Raw genomic sequence first — 17390 nt, 5'->3', positions numbered from 1 at the left:
TTCTTACTGCAGGGTTGTTGTGTGTGTACTAAGCAGAGTCCTTAGTAAGGTTAAAGGTGTGCTTGCTGGTGCTTCCTTCCTGGCCAGCCCTTGTTCTCCTTCCTGCTGTTCAGGTGTACCCGGCTCAGTCAGTCTGAGCTCCTCTCTCCCTCCATTCGGGTTTTGCAGGGACAAAGTTGGGGAGTGCCTTGGGCAGCTGGAACCAAGGCCCAGGTGGCTAGGAAAGAAAGGAAGAGGGGGACAAAGTAGGAGAAATTAATAGAGACAGAAAGAGAAGAGAGAGATGGGCAGGGGGTAGAGACAGAGATAGAGAAACAAACGGAGAGACAGAAGACTGTGTGTGTGTGTGTGTGTGTGTGTGTGTGTGTGTATGTGTGTCAGAAACAGCCAGAGAGAGTTGGGGTCAGACACACATCCAGAGGGAGGAAAGAAACAGCCCCAGGGAGTAGGGCTCCCTCCCCTCCTAAGAGGGAGGGAAAGGCCGTGTAGCGCGCCCTTTCTGCGCACACCCCTCAGGGTGGCCTCTCATCCCCTCCCCAGAATCCCTAAATCCTCTCTGGGCCCTGCACATCTGTCACAGCCCTGTCCTGACCAACAGCGACAGCGGCTGGTGCAGGTGAGTGTGGCTAGGGAGTGCTGAGGACCAGGGGCCCAGGGCTGTCGGGGAGAGGCAGGCTGGCGAGGTGGAGACCGCGGTCGCGCAGGTGGACCTGAGTGAGAAGATCCCTAGGGTGTGAGCGCGCGGTGGAGGCCTGCGAGCGCAGGGCGAATTGCTATCCCAACTCTTCCCCAGCGGGCCCCGCCGACGTTCATTGCGCGCCTCCCCTCTCCCCAGGACCCGGGGCTCCTGCCAGGCGCTCAAAGCGTTCCCCCGTTCTGTTCCCTCCCGGCCCTGGAGCGGGACAGCGGATGGCCCGGCCCGGGAGCGCCCGAGCCGCGCTGCCGCCGCTGCTGATGCTGATGCTGGTGCTGGTGCTGGTGCTGACGCAGGCGGGCGCGGCGGGCGCGGCGGGCTCGGTGCGCCTGGCGGGCGGCCTCACGCTGGGCGGCCTGTTCCCGGTGCACGCGCGGGGCGCGGCAGGCCGGGCGTGCGGGCAGCTGAAGAAGGAACAGGGAGTGCACCGGCTGGAGGCCATGCTGTACGCGCTGGACCGCGTAAACGCCGACCCCGAGCTCCTGCCCGGCGTGCGCCTGGGTGCGCGGCTGCTCGACACCTGCTCGCGGGACACGTACGCGCTGGAGCAGGCGCTGAGCTTCGTGCAGGCGTTGATTCGCCGCCGTGGCGACGGCGACGAGGGGGCCGTGCGCTGCCCAGGGGGCGTCCCCCCACTGCGCACCGCGCCCCCGGAGCGCGTCGTGGCTGTTGTCGGCGCCTCGGCCAGCTCCGTCTCCATCATGGTCGCCAACGTGCTGCGCCTGTTTGCGGTGAGGGCACTCTCTTTCCGTCCTCCTCCCGTCCTCGCCCTCCGGGTGGCTGGTGTCTGATCTCCCGGCAGAAATCCTCACATTCACAAACCCCGTCCCTTGCACCAGATGTACGCCCGAGCCACATCAACCCAACCGGTCCACCCTTCCTTGTCTGCTCTGGGGCCCTGCCAGAGCTGCCGTGTGCACACACAGCCATTTGTGAGAATTAAGGAAAACTACCTTCTGGAGGGTCAAGGTGCTGCCTTGAAGCGGTTGCAGCCTTGGGCTGGGGACGCGATTCACTATAACAGGGCAGCTCCTAATTTAGCACCTACTTGGTCACTAGCTTGGGTGTCCTTGTTTGGGGCACACTCACTGCACTCTGCTGTGTGGTGGTCTCACCCCGGGCCCTGGGGAGTGCTCAAATGAGTGCAAATTTTTCCTGGGATCAGGCCCCTCCTTCTGGTGGGGCAACTAGGATATACCCCTGACTCCTGGGGAGGTGGGGAGCGAGGGTAGTTCCCTCAGCTTCAGGGAACCATCTTAAATGCAGGACAGCCCTTCCTTGCATCCTGGGGGGCAGTGATTGGGGGAGGGCAACAGGAATCAGGGATTGGGGCGCCTTTGGCATTAGAGTTTGAGGGTTTTCTGCAGTAGTCATTCATTTGGGCATCTCTGTGCTTTGTCCTTCTGAGCCCAGAGGAAGGCTTTGCTTCCATCTGGCTAGGGGAGGGGACTTGTGTTTCTTGAGAGTTTCTCCCATTCTCCCAGGCATGGCCTGTTTCTACCATGCTGGGTAGGGGTTTCATCTGGGCCCCCCTCCATCATCTGCATCCATATAATTCCCCCCATCCTGATTCCCCCTGGACAAGAGCTTATTGTACAGACACACCTTCTAGCTGGGACAGGGAGAGTTTATAGGGGGGATGGGGGGCACAGGGAAGAGTCTCCATCTCACCTGCCTGCCCATGTCTGTCTGCATTTGTACCTCTGTCCCCTGTCCTGCCTGGAGCTTTAGTTTCTGTCCTTTTCCCTATGTCTGCCTCTCTAGGCTGAGTGCAGAGATCTCAAACTCGGGGGTCTTCAGGGGCCAGGTTTGGGGTGTAGATGAGTGAAGCAGGACCCCCACAAGTCCAGAGCCCACTGCCGCCAGATCAGCCCAAGAGAGCGGTGGTGCCCCACTCCCATGTTTTAGACCCTGGCTATCAATTTAAAAATTAAACGAATGAAGACACTGGTGCAGGAAAGGCAGCCAGGGGCCAGATTTGCTGTTCCTGGTCCAGGAGCAGGGCTGAGGGTTTCCGAGTTCACCTCCTTATGTGTGTGCATCACTGTGATCGCAATGCATTTTAGATAAACTTCCTGGAGGAAGTTCAACATGTACAGGAAGGTGGTTCTGAGGATCAAACTTTAGTGTCCAGAGTGCCCAGAGTAGCTACAGCATCCATTAACCACGCTGGACCTTACTCTGACCTTCCCTCCTTCTTTGTGGTTCTTGTTTCTCTCTCTCCTCGTCTCTCTTTTTCTCTTCCCCCTTCCTCTTTTCCTCTTCCCTTCTCTCTCCCTCTTGCTCTTCCCATTATGTCTCCATACGCCACACTTTCTTTCTGCCTTGCTTCAGACATCCCTGTTTCCCCTAGACCAGCTCAGCCCACTCCTTCCAGAACCTTCTCTCTCTTCTTCCCCTCACACCAGCTCCCACCTCACCCCTCTGCTCTGCTAGCCTCTCCACTCTCCACTCTCCTTTCACACTTGCTCTTCCCCTCCCCCCTTCTCCAGGATCAGCTTAGCCCATAATCCCAGCTGTCAATCACTCTAGCACACAGATAAGCCCAGCTGCAAGCAGACCCCTCCATTAGGCCAGAAAGAGCTTTGACTCAAATAACCCCGTCCCAGCCCCCTGCCTGCTCTGACCCTGCCTGGGTCTGCTGCTCCCCCACACAGACTTGTCCCTTTGTGTGAATTAGGAAAACATGTTGCCTCCCGGGACTGACAAGGAGTTCCATTTCCCCTTGCCAATGCAGCCTTTGCCCAGCAGCTGAATGGGCTGCAGGCTGGACTTGAGCCTCCACTTCCCCTTTGCCTGGACACAGTCGCCACCACTGTGCACCGTGTGCCCTGCCCTCTCCCTAGACCCCTGTACCTCCCATATTCCATCAGACCACATCTCAAATACAGAGCGTTCCCCATGCCCTTGGGGCTCTCCATGTGGCTCTCCCACGTGGGCCCCGGTGCCCTAATCCCAGACTTCGGTGCCCCAACCTGTGTTCTGGATCCCTGCTGCCCTCCCTCCATCTGTAGCCCAGGTGTCCTTCCCCCTTCCAGATACCCCAGATCAGCTACGCCTCCACAGCGCCTGAGCTCAGTGACTCCACACGCTACGACTTCTTCTCCCGAGTTGTGCCACCGGACTCCTATCAGGCCCAGGCCATGGTGGACATCGTGAGGGCACTGGGATGGAACTACGTGTCCACACTGGCCTCCGAGGGCAACTATGGCGAGAGCGGGGTTGAGGCCTTTGTGCAGATCTCCCGGGAGGCTGGTGAGCTGGGAGCGGGGGTCCAAGGCATCAAGGAGCCTACACAGGGGTGAGCCAGGGGCCATCGGACAAGGCCAAAGCCATGAGATGGGGCACTGGGCCCATGGTGGGGAGCCTGGATGGTGCCTCTGTGGGTAGGCGCCCCTTCGGAGCATTCGGTCCCCATCACAGTCTTGCACCATGGTGGCCCCGGTGGGTGGGTACTTGGGTTGAACAAGAGGTGATTCTGGCATCCCCCCACCCAGGGGGGGTCTGCATTGCCCAGTCCATCAAGATTCCCAGGGAACCGAAGCCAGGAGAATTCAACAAGGTGATCAAGAGACTCATGGAGACTCCCAACGCCAGGGGCATCATCATCTTTGCCAACGAGGACGACATCAGGTGATATAGCCGGCACATTCAGTCACTGTGGTTATCAGAGGCTCTCCCTGAAGGCCCTGCCCCCTCTTCTTACACATCCCCCAGCCATGCACATCCTCCCTTCCTCCTCCTCCCTCTTCTTGATGCCCCCCCCAACCCTCCTGCCCTTACAGACGTTCCTGGCTCCCATCTGTCTGTCTGGTGCACCCAGAAATGAACCGGGCTGGGTGTGGGTGGAGATACTCCAGGACTTGCCAAGGGAAACCACAGAGGAATACCTGTCTGTTCTTATCATTCACAGTGGGGGAGAGACCCATGGGCAGATCTGAGTGCCGAAAATGAGCTGTCAGAGAAGGAGACCTGGGGTAGTGCAGGGGGTATCAGCAGGGGGTCATGGACCCTGACCTGAGGCCTGTGTGGTTCCAGGCCAGCAGGAGGCTTGGCAAGAGAAGGGAGGCCCTTCTTCCTTGAAGTGGGCTGCAAGTGCACAGAACAGGAGGGCAGCCTAGGGCCAGAGCCTGGCTAGAAACTTTACTACCTAAGAACCCTGGAGCAAGTGTCCAAAACTCCTTTCCCACCATTTTTACTGCTTAATGAGGGTCTGGTGAGTGGTTTGGAATGGGATAGAAGGAGAGGGAAAAACAGAAAGTAGAAGGGGGATCTCCGGTCCTCACTCACCCTGACCCTGTTCCTACCAGGAGGGTCCTAGAGGCCGCACGCCATGCCAACCTGACAGGTCACTTCTTATGGGTCGGCTCAGACAGCTGGGGAGCCAAGACCTCTCCCATCCTGAACCTGGAGGATGTGGCTGTGGGGGCCATCACCATCCTGCCCAAAAGAGCTTCCATAGATGGTGAGTGCCGGGATGCCCTCTCCCACCACATCCCAGGCCCCTGCTTGTCCTCCCCACGATCCCCTCTTGGGGGGCATTCGTTTTCCCCATCTGTAAAATTGTGTATCCTGCTCCATGTCCCTTCCGGGATTCCCAAATTCTAGGATTCTAAAATTCTGTGACTACATCCCAGCAAGCAGTGTTTGAGTTGGCAAAGGAGGAAAAGCCCACCCTCACTTCACAGGGTCAAGAATTAGTTGTGGCTTTTCTGTTTTTGTTTTTGTTTTAATTCAATGCCTATCTTCCTGGTATTTCTGGTTCTGCACAAGACACACTAATTTGAGGGGGGAGGGAAAGGGAGCAAAACCGAGGATGGGGACATATTGTCCCATCGATCAAATGATGAAACCTGCCTCCCTCCCTCCCTTCACCATCCTACCCATGAATATCTGGAAGAACCCAGCAGAGAGGTTCACTTTACAACAGGATTTGGTCGTTTTCCCAAAGCCTGAACTGAAGATGCCTCGACAAGATGCTTCAGGCTATTTTAATGAAGCACAGAACCTCGTAAAGACTCAGAACTCTGACTTTCCGGGGCTCCCAGCCTCCCACCCATCCTCATGCTCTTTCTTTCCCTTAGAGTGCACTTGGTTGCATTTGACAATTTAGAATGAGAGTGGTTTTAGCAATAAAGTCATGTCATCGCCAGATAAGATGTCTGAAAACAGGCCACTTCAGGTTGGGGGCAGTGAGTTAATGATGTTCTCAAAGCCCTGAGCTCTGTCCCCACTTCTGTTCCACCATTCTCCATAGTTGCTCTGTGCCTTCGTGACTCAGGTGTCTTATTCACAAAGTGGCTGCGGGAGCTCCTCCCATTACATCTTTACCACCGCATCCCAACCAGGAAAGAAGGAGCAGCATAAAAGTCTTTGAGGTGGCGAGGCTCTGAGTTTACAATAGGATGCACAATCTACCCTGAAGCCCCCAGACGGCTTTGAAATCACAGGCCAGAAGCTGACCGTGTGGCCAGTCCTAGCTGCACAGTAAGCAAGTGGTAGAGGGGCACAGAGGAATCATTCAGATGGTTGCCGCCCTCTCTCCTCCCTCTCAGGATTTGACCAGTACTTCATGACCCGCTCCCTGGAGAACAACCGTCGCAACATCTGGTTTGCCGAGTTCTGGGAGGAGAATTTTAACTGCAAACTGACCAGCTCAGGTACCCAGTCAGATGACACCATCCGCAAATGCACAGGTGAGAGCTGCCCGGGGTGGCACGGGAGGTCGGGGAGAAGGCCTGAGGCCGGGCGGGGCACCCAGGAGGGCCGGGCACACTTCCTCTGGGCATCCCTAGGATAGGCGAGGAACGCATCGGCCGGGACTCGACCTACGAGCAGGAGGGGAAGGTGCAGTTTGTGATCGACGCGGTGTACGCCATTGCCCACGCCCTCCACAGCATGCACCAGGCGCTCTGCCCCGGGCTCACTGGCCTGTGCCCAGCCATGGAGACCACCGATGGGCGGATGCTGCTGCAGTATATCCGAGCAGTCCGCTTCAATGGTGAGTGAGAGACAGATCCCCTCCCAAAGGGAAGGGATGTCCCTGGCATGGATTTCTCTGCTGGACCTGGGTTGACTCAGGATCAAAGGGATGGGAGAGGCAGAATGGTATCCTGTCCCCTGGTAGCAGCAGAGGGCCTGGCACATGGGCAGGGCTCAGAATAAGGTCTGGAAAAGGCCCAGGAAGACTCAAGCCACACTCCTGGTTTGTGCGGAAAGATAGGCTTCTTGTTCAGTGACTACTCTTTATAAAAATTAAAAACTGTTCTCCCACCAAATATGGAGCACCTTCTGCCTGCCAAGCTGTCTGTTAAATAGCACAGCTTAACATCACCCCAGACCAGCCCCACGAACTGGCTGAACAAGCCTCTGAAAGAAACAAGGCTGATTGTTCTTTGTACAGGTCTGGACCCACCGTCTGGCCCGGCCAGCTAAGCTCTTTCTTTTTCTCTATAAACTGTGGTGACATACATGTAGGCTCATATTTGCCATCTTCACCATTTTTAAAAAAGATTTTGTCAGAGAGAATGAGAGAGAGAGAGAGAGAGAGAGAGAGTGCAAGCAGGAGGTGCAGCAGGCAGAGGGAAAAGCAGGCTCCCCGCTGAGCAAGGAGTCAATGTGGGACTCCGGGGATCGTGACCTGAGTCCAAGGCAGATGCTTAACCAACTGAGCAACCCAGGCGCCCCCATCTTCACCAATTTTAAGTGTACAGTTTAGTTGTGTGTGCCCTGTTGTGCAACCATTCTCCAGAACTTGTTTTATCTTCCAAGACCGAAATTCTGTCTCCATTAAACACTAACTCCCCATCCCCCCTCCTGCAAGCTTCTGTCAACTTCCATCCTACTTTCTGTCCCTATGATTTTGCCTGCTCTACGTACCTGCTGTGAGAGGGATCAGGCACTATTTGTCCTTTTGTGATTGACTCCTTTCCCTCAGTATAACATCCGCAAGGTTCACCCATGTTGTGGCCGGCGTTAGAACCTCTTTTCCTTTTTTAAGGCTGAAGAATCACCTTGCATGAATAGGGGAACATTTTGTTTGTCTATTCAACCCCTGGTGCGTCCACCTTTGGCCACTACGAATGATGCTGCCGTGAACGTGGGTGACCCATCTTTGAGGCTCTGAGCTGAGTCCTTTCTTCTGGACATACGCCTGGAAGTGGGCTTGCTGGGCCAGGTGGTAATCCTACGTCCAGTTTCTGGAGGACCCGCCACACCGTTTTCCACAGTGACGGCACCATTTTGCATCCCCACCAGCAATGCATTGGGGTCCCACTGTCCCCACGTGCTCCCGAGGCTTGTTACTTCCGGGGCGGTGGTTAACCACGGCCACCTCCAATGGGTGGGGGGGAGGTGATGTCCCCCATGACTCCGAGCTTCTTTGCGCAAGTGCCTCACGCCTCCCTGCATCCTGGGCCGCCCCAGGGGCCTCTCCGGGAGGGACTAGAGGACCAGCTGAGGGTTCCCGGCTCTCGTTCCAGGCAGCGCGGGGACCCCCGTGATGTTCAACGAGAATGGGGACGCGCCGGGGCGTTACGACATCTTCCAATACCAGGCGGCCAACGGCAGCGCGGGCAGCGGCGGCTACCAGGCGGTGGGCCAGTGGGCAGAGAACCTCAGGCTGGACGTGAGTGGGCACGGACCCGCGGAGCCCGGGGTGGCGGGGTGGAGGGGCACACAGACCCCCCAGCCCACCCCGGGTGGATGTTTCAGGCCCACGCGTCTCCTGTGCCGCAGGTGGAAGCCCTGCAGTGGTCAGGGGAGACCCGCGAGGTGCCCTCATCCCTGTGCAGCCTCCCCTGCGGGCCAGGGGAGCGCAAGAAGATGGTGAAGGGTGTGCCCTGCTGCTGGCACTGCGAGCCCTGCGACGGCTACCGCTTCCAGGTGGACGAGTTCACGTGCGAGGCCTGCCCCGGGGACATGCGGCCCACGCGCAACCACACGGGCTGCCGCCCCACGCCCATCGTGCGCCTCACCTGGTCCTCGCCGTGGGCCGCACCGCCCCTCCTGCTGGCCGTGCTGGGCAGCATGGCCACCACCACCGTGGTGGCCACCTTCGTGCGCCACAACAACACGCCCATCGTCCGCGCCTCCGGCCGCGAGCTCAGCTACGTGCTGCTCACCGGCATCTTCCTCATCTACGCCATCACCTTCCTCATGGTTGCCGAGCCCGGAGCGGCTGTGTGCGCCGCCCGCCGGCTCTTCCTGGGCCTGGGCACCACGCTCAGCTACTCCGCCCTGCTCACCAAGACCAACCGTATCTACCGCATCTTTGAGCAGGGGAAGCGCTCCGTCACGCCCCCGCCCTTCATCAGCCCCACCTCGCAGCTCGCCATCACCTTCAGCCTCACCTCCGTGCAGGTGGGCCGCGGGCTCTTGGGGCCACGCGAGGGGGGAAAGGGGGAAGGGACCACGGCTGGGCTGGCGGGTTGTCCTCCACTCGGAAAACCCAATAAACGTTCTTCTGTTTTGGCTCCCATGTTTTAAAAAAAAAAAATTTGCAGGAGCCACGGCCCCACTGTTCTCCTATAAACAGAACTCCTCCCGCAAGCCCCATCCTGCTCCATCCTCGAGGGAACTGGGTCAGTAAGCTGGGGAGTGCCAGCATCCAGCGCTGTTTCTGTAAAAAACAATGAGATTATTTTCCTACACGGAACATGCTTTCCACAGTTTCGCTCCCATATAAAAATAAGGCAAAGCCATCTGATAATTTTTCTCAAGCAGAAAAAGAAGCTGTTTCTGTAAAGGGAGTTCCTGCTGCCGGGTCACTGGGCTAACCTGGATGAGAAGCATGGGCTCCAGCAACCTTACTGTGTAGTGGGGCGTCCTGCTCCACAAATGGCCAGGATTTCATGACTTACATGCAGCAAAAAGCAGAGTGCCTTCAGGGGGTTTTCTGTGGTAGTATTAGACGTTGGAAATTATTCTCATGATCTGGAAAGCACTGCACATTTTCTGTGCAAAGGGTAGCACTCAGGGACAGGTGTGGGTGGCACTGTGGCATCGTAGAGCCAGGCCAGTTCTCAGGGCTACATGGAGGGCCTGTGCTCAGCCTGCTTTGGACAGTGCACGCTCTGCACTCCAGGAAAGCCCTTCCTCCTGCCTAGCTCTGTGTATGCCTCTTTCATTCCTACCTGCAAACCTTAGGCTATGTAATTCTCCATAACTGAAAGGTGTTGCCATCTTCCTGCAGATAGCAGGGCCTGAGCTATCCCTGTGAGATCCAGAAGGCCAATGTCCAGCACCTGTTAATGTCCCGACCTCTTACCTCTCTGCTTCCCCGCCCGAACCCCCTGCAATGTCCCTTTGCCCCCAGGACAGAGGTACTTAGACGACAGTCAGTACTTCCTGGCTCATCTCTGGACTCCCCACATTATACCCTCCCTTCCGGAAATCCCAAACCCCTGCAAAGAGGCATACCTGCAGTGTTACTGGGTCATTCATCAATACAGTGGACATGAAATGGCATCTCGTTTTAATTTGCATCTACTTAATTACTAGTGCATCTGGCCTTTGAGGTTCCCTCTTCTGTGATGTGCCTGTTCCTGTGCTTTGCTTATTTTCTATTATTTTGTAGGAGTTGTTTTTTTTTTCTTTGTTTGTTTTGTTTCCAGGTACTAATGCTAGTTCCCTAATGCTAGTTCCTTTTCAATTACAGGGGTTGTGAAATTGGTGGGGTCCCTTTTGTTTGCTATTCCTGTATATCTCAGGCCTTGGATGAGAGTTCCTCATAGGCAACTTTTTTTCCTACCTAGAAGCTTGTTCTAGGAGGAGCCTCCAGACTGCTCTCCTGGATGGTGGGTGGGATGTTATTAGTCCCTTGTCCATGGAGCTGCTGCCTCTGGAAGGATCACAAAAAGGTTCTCCTTTCTGGTGAACAAACTATTAAAAAGCATGCCCTTCTCTGGGATCACACAGCCCTGCTCTAGGTTCATAGCATGGCACTGAAGTGTTGGCTTGATTTCAGCCCTACATGCCCCCCACACATATATACATACCAGACAGTCTTGTACAGTGAGCAACCAGCACAAATGAAGGGGAAGCCCCTCTAGGGTCCTGCCTTCATTGCATGTGTCTTAATTCCTGCTCCCCAGCTTCCTTTTGCTCAAGGTCATGTCTTCTGTCTCTGTGAGGGAACTGCTACTCCATCTCCTCCCTATTAGTGCTTGCTTTTGACTTATTTTTTAAGATTTTATTTATTTATCAGAGAGAGAGAGCGCACAAGCCAAGGGAGCAGCAGCAGGCAGAGAGAGAGGGAGAAGCAGGCTCCCCACTGAGCAAAGAGCCCAATGCAGATCCCAGGACCCTGGGATCATGACCTGACTAAAAGGCAGATGCTTAACTGACTGAGCCACCCAGGCATCCCTGTGTTTGATTTTTTTTTTTTTGCAGTAATTTAAAAATATATATATTCAGTTAGCCATCATATAGTACATCATTAGTGTTTGATGTACTATCCATGATTCATTAGTTGTGTACAACATCCAGTGCTTGAGTTTGATTTTGATAACCTCCAGGGCCACCCAGCATCAGCTCACATCCTTTCTACTCAGTTTAGTGCCTCATTCTGGGCTTCACTCTGCATACCCACAGGATTTCGTTATACTATGTTCAGAAGTTCTCAGGATCTGGAGAAGGAATGGGTCCTCAGGAACTAGGTTTGATATGAAGGAACTAGGTTTGCCATGGTGCTAGATGGGATCAAGCGAGTGTTTTCACATCTACAGAATGGAGATGGTACTGACTACCCCTGGGCGGCCAGGGGTGGGGTGTTGTTAGGAAAGAGAATCTCTGCTGAGTCTAGCCCTTAATCAGTGGGACAGACACTGGCTCCTTCCCCAAGCTGGCTCAGAGGGACTGTGTGTAGGCCACCTCTGCCTGTAGTCGCTGTATATTGCAGGACTTGGTGATGGTTGGGATACAGGAAGAGGACATCCAGGGCCCATTACTCAGCCAGCCCTCATATTGCCAGCACATATCTTCACGGCAACCCCTTCTGTCCACCAGCCTTTGCGTAGGCAGTTCCCTCCTGGATGGTCCTCCCCTCTCCATGGGGACTCTCAGGCCTGCGCATCCCACTAAGTAGGCCAGGAACCTCAAGGTGACCCTAACCTGCCAGAGACATTGGTGGGTGGCCAGGCTGCATGTGTTCCTGACCCGTGTTGGCTCCTGCAGGTGGTGGGAGTGATGGCGTGGCTGGGAGCCCAGCCCCCACACAGCGTGATCGACTATGAAGAACAACGGACAGTGGACCCAGAGCAGGCCAGAGGGGTGCTCAAGTGCGACATGTCGGACCTGTCCCTCATCGGCTGCCTGGGCTACAGCCTCCTGCTCATGGTCACGTGCACGGTGTATGCCATCAAAGCCCGCGGCGTGCCTGAGACCTTCAATGAGGCCAAGCCCATCGGCTTCACCATGTATACCACATGCATCATCTGGTTGGCTTTTGTGCCTATCTTCTTTGGCACTGCCCAGTCAGCTGAAAAGGTAATCTGGGGTCCCGCGTCAGTTCCACTGCCTCCTTTGTTTCCTGCCTGTCCATGGAAGGGTTCGGTGGTCCCAAGTGCTGGGCCACATGCATGAATGCCTGCTTGTTGGTTAATTCATTCACGTACTTAAAAACTCATCCATTCATTTGTCAGTCTCCCTTTGCTGCTTCAGTCAGCCCAATTTTCCTTTGTTCATTCATGTGTTCATCCATGCTTCTAACCATCCATTAACTTGTGGTGTTGTTTTTTTTTTTTAAGATTTACTTGTTTTGGAGAGAGAATGTGTCTGTGAGCACAGGGGAGGGGCAGAGGGAGCCAGTGGGGGAGAATCTCAAGCAGATTCCAGGCTGAGTGCAGAGCCCAACATGGGGCTCAATCCCATGACCCAAGATCATGACCTGAGCTGAAACCAAGAGTCAGATGCTTACCCGAATAAGCCACCCAGGCGCCTCTCCATTAATTTACTTCCATTCAGTTACTTCTTTAGATACTCTGTAGCCATCAGTCCATTCATCTGTCAGTCCATTTTCTTGCTCATTACTCAGCGATTTCCTTGCGTGTATAGTAGACGTGTTTATTCACCACTGTCCTTCATGTTTGCCCACTCGCTCTTTCATTCAAAGTGTTCATTCGTGTGTACATTTGAAAACATTCATCCATTCATTAACATGCTCTAGTGCTTTTTAGGCATATGGACCCTTCCCCAGATGTCACTCACTGTGAATGAGCCCTTCCCTTGGTCACTTGTCCACTTGGTCCTGTGTTATTCATTCTCCGTCCTGCCTATGTCAGAGTCACACCATGACCATCACTTCTTCATGCCACAGGGCCTTTGCTTATATGGTTGCCCTTTCCATCCACCAGATGAACACAGACTCATGTGGGGGTGGGGTTGGGAAGGAAAAATGCTGAGTCCCACCCGGTTCTTTCCTCCATGGCTCAGATCTACATCCAAACCACCACACTGACTGTGTCCTTGAGCCTGAGTGCGTCAGTGTCCCTTGGCATGCTGTATGTGCCCAAAACCTACGTCATCCTGTTCCACCCGGAGCAGAATGTGCAGAAGCGGAAGCGGAGCCTCAAGGCGACCTCAACAGTGGCAGCCCCACCCAAGGGCGAGGACACAGAGGCCCCCAAGTAGTGAGTGGGGAAGGAGTGGGAGTGGTTGTTCCCTCCCTTTTGTTCTTTCTTTCTCTTGCTTCACGGTGGAAGCTGTGACAAGTCCAGGACTGTAGTGAACAGTCAGAAGCAGGGGGTCCTCAAAGTCCATGCCCACCAGGATGGGGCTGGCCTCCAGAAAGACCTGGACCAACATACCACACTTCATCCCTGCTTTTCCATGCCTGTTGGCATCATACGTACTTGCTGCAGACCAGACTTTCTACTCATGGTGGGAAACAGCTACCAAGAGGATCCTACTCTAGGGAGGACTGAACTTACACTTCCTGATCTGAGTTCAGAGAGTGTGATGAAGCCCCTGGGCTTGGCCCAGCGTGAGTGAGAGTTCTACCCAAACAGCCATCAGAATGTGCGGGCTGTGCAACATTCAAGAATGTGTAGATATCACTCTGGAAATGCGGGGCTGGCTTTGAGGAGGGGACTTTTCCCCAAGAGACCTGAGGTTCTTTCTTCTGGCCTGAGTAACTCAGGCTTGGCTCTGAGGGATCGAACCTCAGGTGAGAGAGCTCTGTGAGGGATCGACCTGGGACAGGACGTGGGAGCCAGCAGAGGCACTGGGACATACCCTACGGGGTTACTTGTGTTGAGGTCTTTTTCTTGGGACCTTCACCCCTGGGATCTAGGGCATGTCAACATGTGGACTATAGTTTTTGCCTTTCCCTGTGCATCCTCCCTTAAACGACCCCCAAACACTTGTGTGGTGTTAGTGGTGTGAGAATAAGCAACGGGGCAGCAGTTGCCCTCTTCTGATGCCCATGAGAGATTATGGTCAGGAGTTTTGGGTTGTGTCCTTGGTGATGATGAATTCCAAGTAGACATCTTAGGATGAATATCCACACTTTTCTCTCCCAGCATTTACTGAGAGGTCCCCTTTGAAAGGGAAACATGAAGCATGGGAAGGAAGATACTTAAACTTCAGATGCATGGACATTTATTTTTGAGGGTTTTTTTTTTTTTTTCCAAAAGCTTGGTTTTAGTTACGGAATTGTATTTCCCTATGGTACAATTTCTATCTGTGAAATTGGCTCTTTTCCTTTATCAGTTCAGAATTCTCTAGTATCTGATGTCCAGAATTGATTCTGAAGCTCAACAAACCTTCATGCAACATAAAGGCTTTTTCCTCTTCCTCTATTGCATAAATAGATTTTTTTCCCCGGGACCAGGTGTTCCTTAAGTTAATAGGGCTTCTCCTCAGAATAACATTTTTGGTGTACATATTCTCCTTCCTTACATTTTTTTGCATTTCTATGGTTTCTCCACATTGTGAATTAGGAAGTTTTATTGATTGCTCAGTGCTTTCCAAAAATTCATTATTTCATAGAGCTGCTTTCCTGTGTGGGTTTTCTGATGTAACGTGATGAGGTGTATTCTCTTGCTGAAGGCTTTACCATATTAGTGCTTCGAGAGTGTTTTTCTGCTATGTGAACTCTCAGAGTCAGTTAGCTCTCAGTTCCAAAGGAAGACGTTTCTGTGTTTTTGTTGTTGTTGTTTTTCTCTTAGTGTTTCTCCTGGGATGAATTCCCTGATGTTCAATAAGCAATAAGTTCAATAAGTTTCTAGTTAAAAACTTTTTAGTGGTTTTCCCCACTTTGAACTCTGTGACTTAGAGTTTGGATGATTTCTTAGTAGAACATTTAGAGGGTTTCTCCCCAGTGTAAGGTTTCTGCTTTAGAGTCCTGGCTTCCTGCTGAAGACTTTCACACACTCCTCACATTCATTCATGCTGGTGTCTCTGATGTGAAAATGAATGCTTGACCACAGGCAGGTTCTGGTTCCTTCTTATGGGCATCTCACATTCAGTCCACTTGTAATGATTTCTATAGCATGTGCCATTTTGTATGTGGTGGAGAATCCTCTGTTACTAACATGTGATCATACTTAGTGCACTTGTGAGGTTTCTCTCCTTTATGGGTTCTCTACTGTATGCTAAATTTGGACTCCCAGAAGAAGGCTTTTCTATGATCAGTGTGTAAAAGGATCATTTGAGGTTCAGTGCAGGGTTGACAACTTCCTGAAGGTCTTCCCATTTACTATTCTATTTACATGCACTGCTTTGCCTTCTCTGAGATTCAGCCAATCAAGTTGAACCCCTGAATAAAGGTTTTGTTTTGTTTCGAATTTGTGGAATTTATAAGGTGTTGGTTTCTTTTATGCTGCTGAGTAAGAACTGGGCTGTGCTTGTTGGCTTTCTCACATTAATTGCTCTGAGTGATTTCTTCCCAGTATGAATTCTGTGTTTCAGTGAAAATGGGGCTCTGTATTGGAGGCTTTCCCATGTTACAACCACAGGGTTTCTCTCCTGCATGAATTCTCTAAAGCAGAGGAAGATTACATTTTGATATAGACTTTAATTCACCAATTTGTAAGGATATTGTCTGTGTCCAATGTGTAGAGAGTTGCATAAGGAGGGCCTCTCTCATGTTAACTATATGCTTTTATCTTTTCACCAGTGTGAATTTTTCAACACATCTATTACATTCAGTTTGGCTCTGTCCCATTTATTAAATTTTGTGCTATTTGGAAATTTCCCCCAAGCTCATTACTTTCATTGTCTCTCACTCATTGACTTCTTGTTGAATAAATACAACTTTTCCCAGAAGTTTAACTTGCATTTTCTGTTGCTTTTTTTTTTTTTTTAATGTAGTCAACAATTTGCAAGACTTCTTCTAAACTGGAATAAAGTACACAATTCCAAGTGAATCTTCCCACCATCATTTTACAGAATGAAACCTCTTCAGAAATCTCCACTATACTGACACCATTTTTCAGTGGCGTCACCAAATTCATCATTTGGGAATTTTATGAAAAATTCCCAGGTGTAGATATTTTCCATTTCCCAGCTTTGACAAGGGAAGCCTGCTGCTGTGTGGACAGAGTAGTGACAGCTGTAGAAGACTGGGAGTTTCAGAGATGATCTTTCAGCTTATGGAACAGAGAGGACTCAAGATGGGGCATAGCCCTGAACACAGAAACTCCAAGAGGAGGCTTGGATGAAAGGTAGTCGAGGGTGTAGAGAGACAGATTAGTGAAGGGGCTGGTTTTGGACACTGTGAGCCTTCCTGCTTCTTGTGGGTTACTGTGGTGGGATACTAACTAGTCTCTGCTTCCTGTGTCTTTCCCCTCCATCCCGCACACCAATATCAAAATCATCATTCTGGGGCACCAGTGCTCCCCATTAATAGTGATGCTGCTATGGGCCCTGCTCTCTCCTGGCACCCGGAGTCTGGCTATGATTCATTCTCATATTTGCATGCAGATTCAGAAACAGAAATAGCAGGAAGGACATGGGTCTGGCTCCACATGCTGTTCACTGATGTAGTCTGGCCAATTTGAAGTATTATTAGCTTATTCTACCAGGGCTCTTGAATGTTGAACTTACCCATACTATCAACTTCCGAGTTTTTTTTTTCCAATCCCAATCTGCCAGACAGGGAAATTTCCAGGGGGCACAGACTTTGTCGTGCCCCTGACACTGTAGACTTCCTTCAGTCAGCTTTCATATCTAGAAATTGTATAATGTCAAGGTTAAGACTTCTTGAGATCAATGGCAGCTCTGCCATGCTAGTTAGTGACCTTGGCCAAGATAATTAGCCTCTCCCACAGTCGCTGCAGCCAGAGTCACCTTGATCCCTGCAGATGCCCACACCATTGACCCCATTTCCCAGCATCCACCCTCCCAGCCCTAACAGTCAATGCCCAAACAGACCCCACTCATTACATAAACCCCTCAGGTGACCAATACCAAGACTCCATCTAAGACCTCCCAAATAACATTCCTTCTTGAAAACTGAGAAAACTATAGAGAAAGCTGTGCTGTATTTCCCTCATAAAAATATGAATTCTATATGGGTTGGTTGTGAAGGGTCTTGAAGGTTTTGCTTCCCATGGTTGGCCCTGGAGGAGCCATGGAAGGGTTTACACAAGTGAGTCCTGTGGCTGGATCTGTGGTGTGGACAAAGTCACTGGTGGCTGGAATGGGAGGAGGCCCAGAATGATTGATGAAGAGCCTGAGGCAATGCACCAGGGGG

At 52.5% G+C, this 17390-nt stretch overlaps 1 protein-coding gene across 1 annotated transcript; it reads left to right on the top strand.

Moving 5' to 3' along the window:
• The first annotated feature begins 909 nt into the window (after window positions 1-909).
• Window positions 910-9183, top strand: GRM6 (glutamate metabotropic receptor 6). The gene is made up of 8 exons (XM_059175873.1): window positions 910-1425; window positions 3733-3949; window positions 4192-4327; window positions 5005-5159; window positions 6250-6390; window positions 6495-6695; window positions 8176-8321; window positions 8432-9183. The coding sequence occupies exons 1-8, from the start codon at window positions 910-912 to the stop codon at window positions 9179-9181; spliced, it is 2262 nt and encodes a 753-aa protein (XP_059031856.1). The 3' UTR covers window positions 9182-9183.
• The last annotated feature ends 8207 nt before the right edge of the window (window positions 9184-17390 follow it).

The sequence above is a fragment of the Mustela lutreola genome, chromosome 5 (assembly GCF_030435805.1).
Source record: "Mustela lutreola isolate mMusLut2 chromosome 5, mMusLut2.pri, whole genome shotgun sequence".
Taxonomy (NCBI): domain Eukaryota; kingdom Metazoa; phylum Chordata; class Mammalia; order Carnivora; family Mustelidae; genus Mustela; species Mustela lutreola.
This window is presented reverse-complemented; position numbering and strand designations above follow the sequence as displayed.

Bases quoted from the DNA above. Each gene is read 5' to 3' on its own strand.
- GRM6 (XM_059175873.1), top strand. From the start codon at position 910: ATGGCCCGGCCCGGGAGCGCCCGAGCCGCGCTGCCGCCGCTGCTGATG. The intron at 4,328-5,004 runs GTGATATAGCCG...TGTTCCTACCAG, and splicing joins GCCAACGAGGACGACATCAG to GAGGGTCCTAGAGGCCGCAC. The intron at 6,696-8,175 runs GTGAGTGAGAGA...CTCTCGTTCCAG, and splicing joins CCGAGCAGTCCGCTTCAATG to GCAGCGCGGGGACCCCCGTG.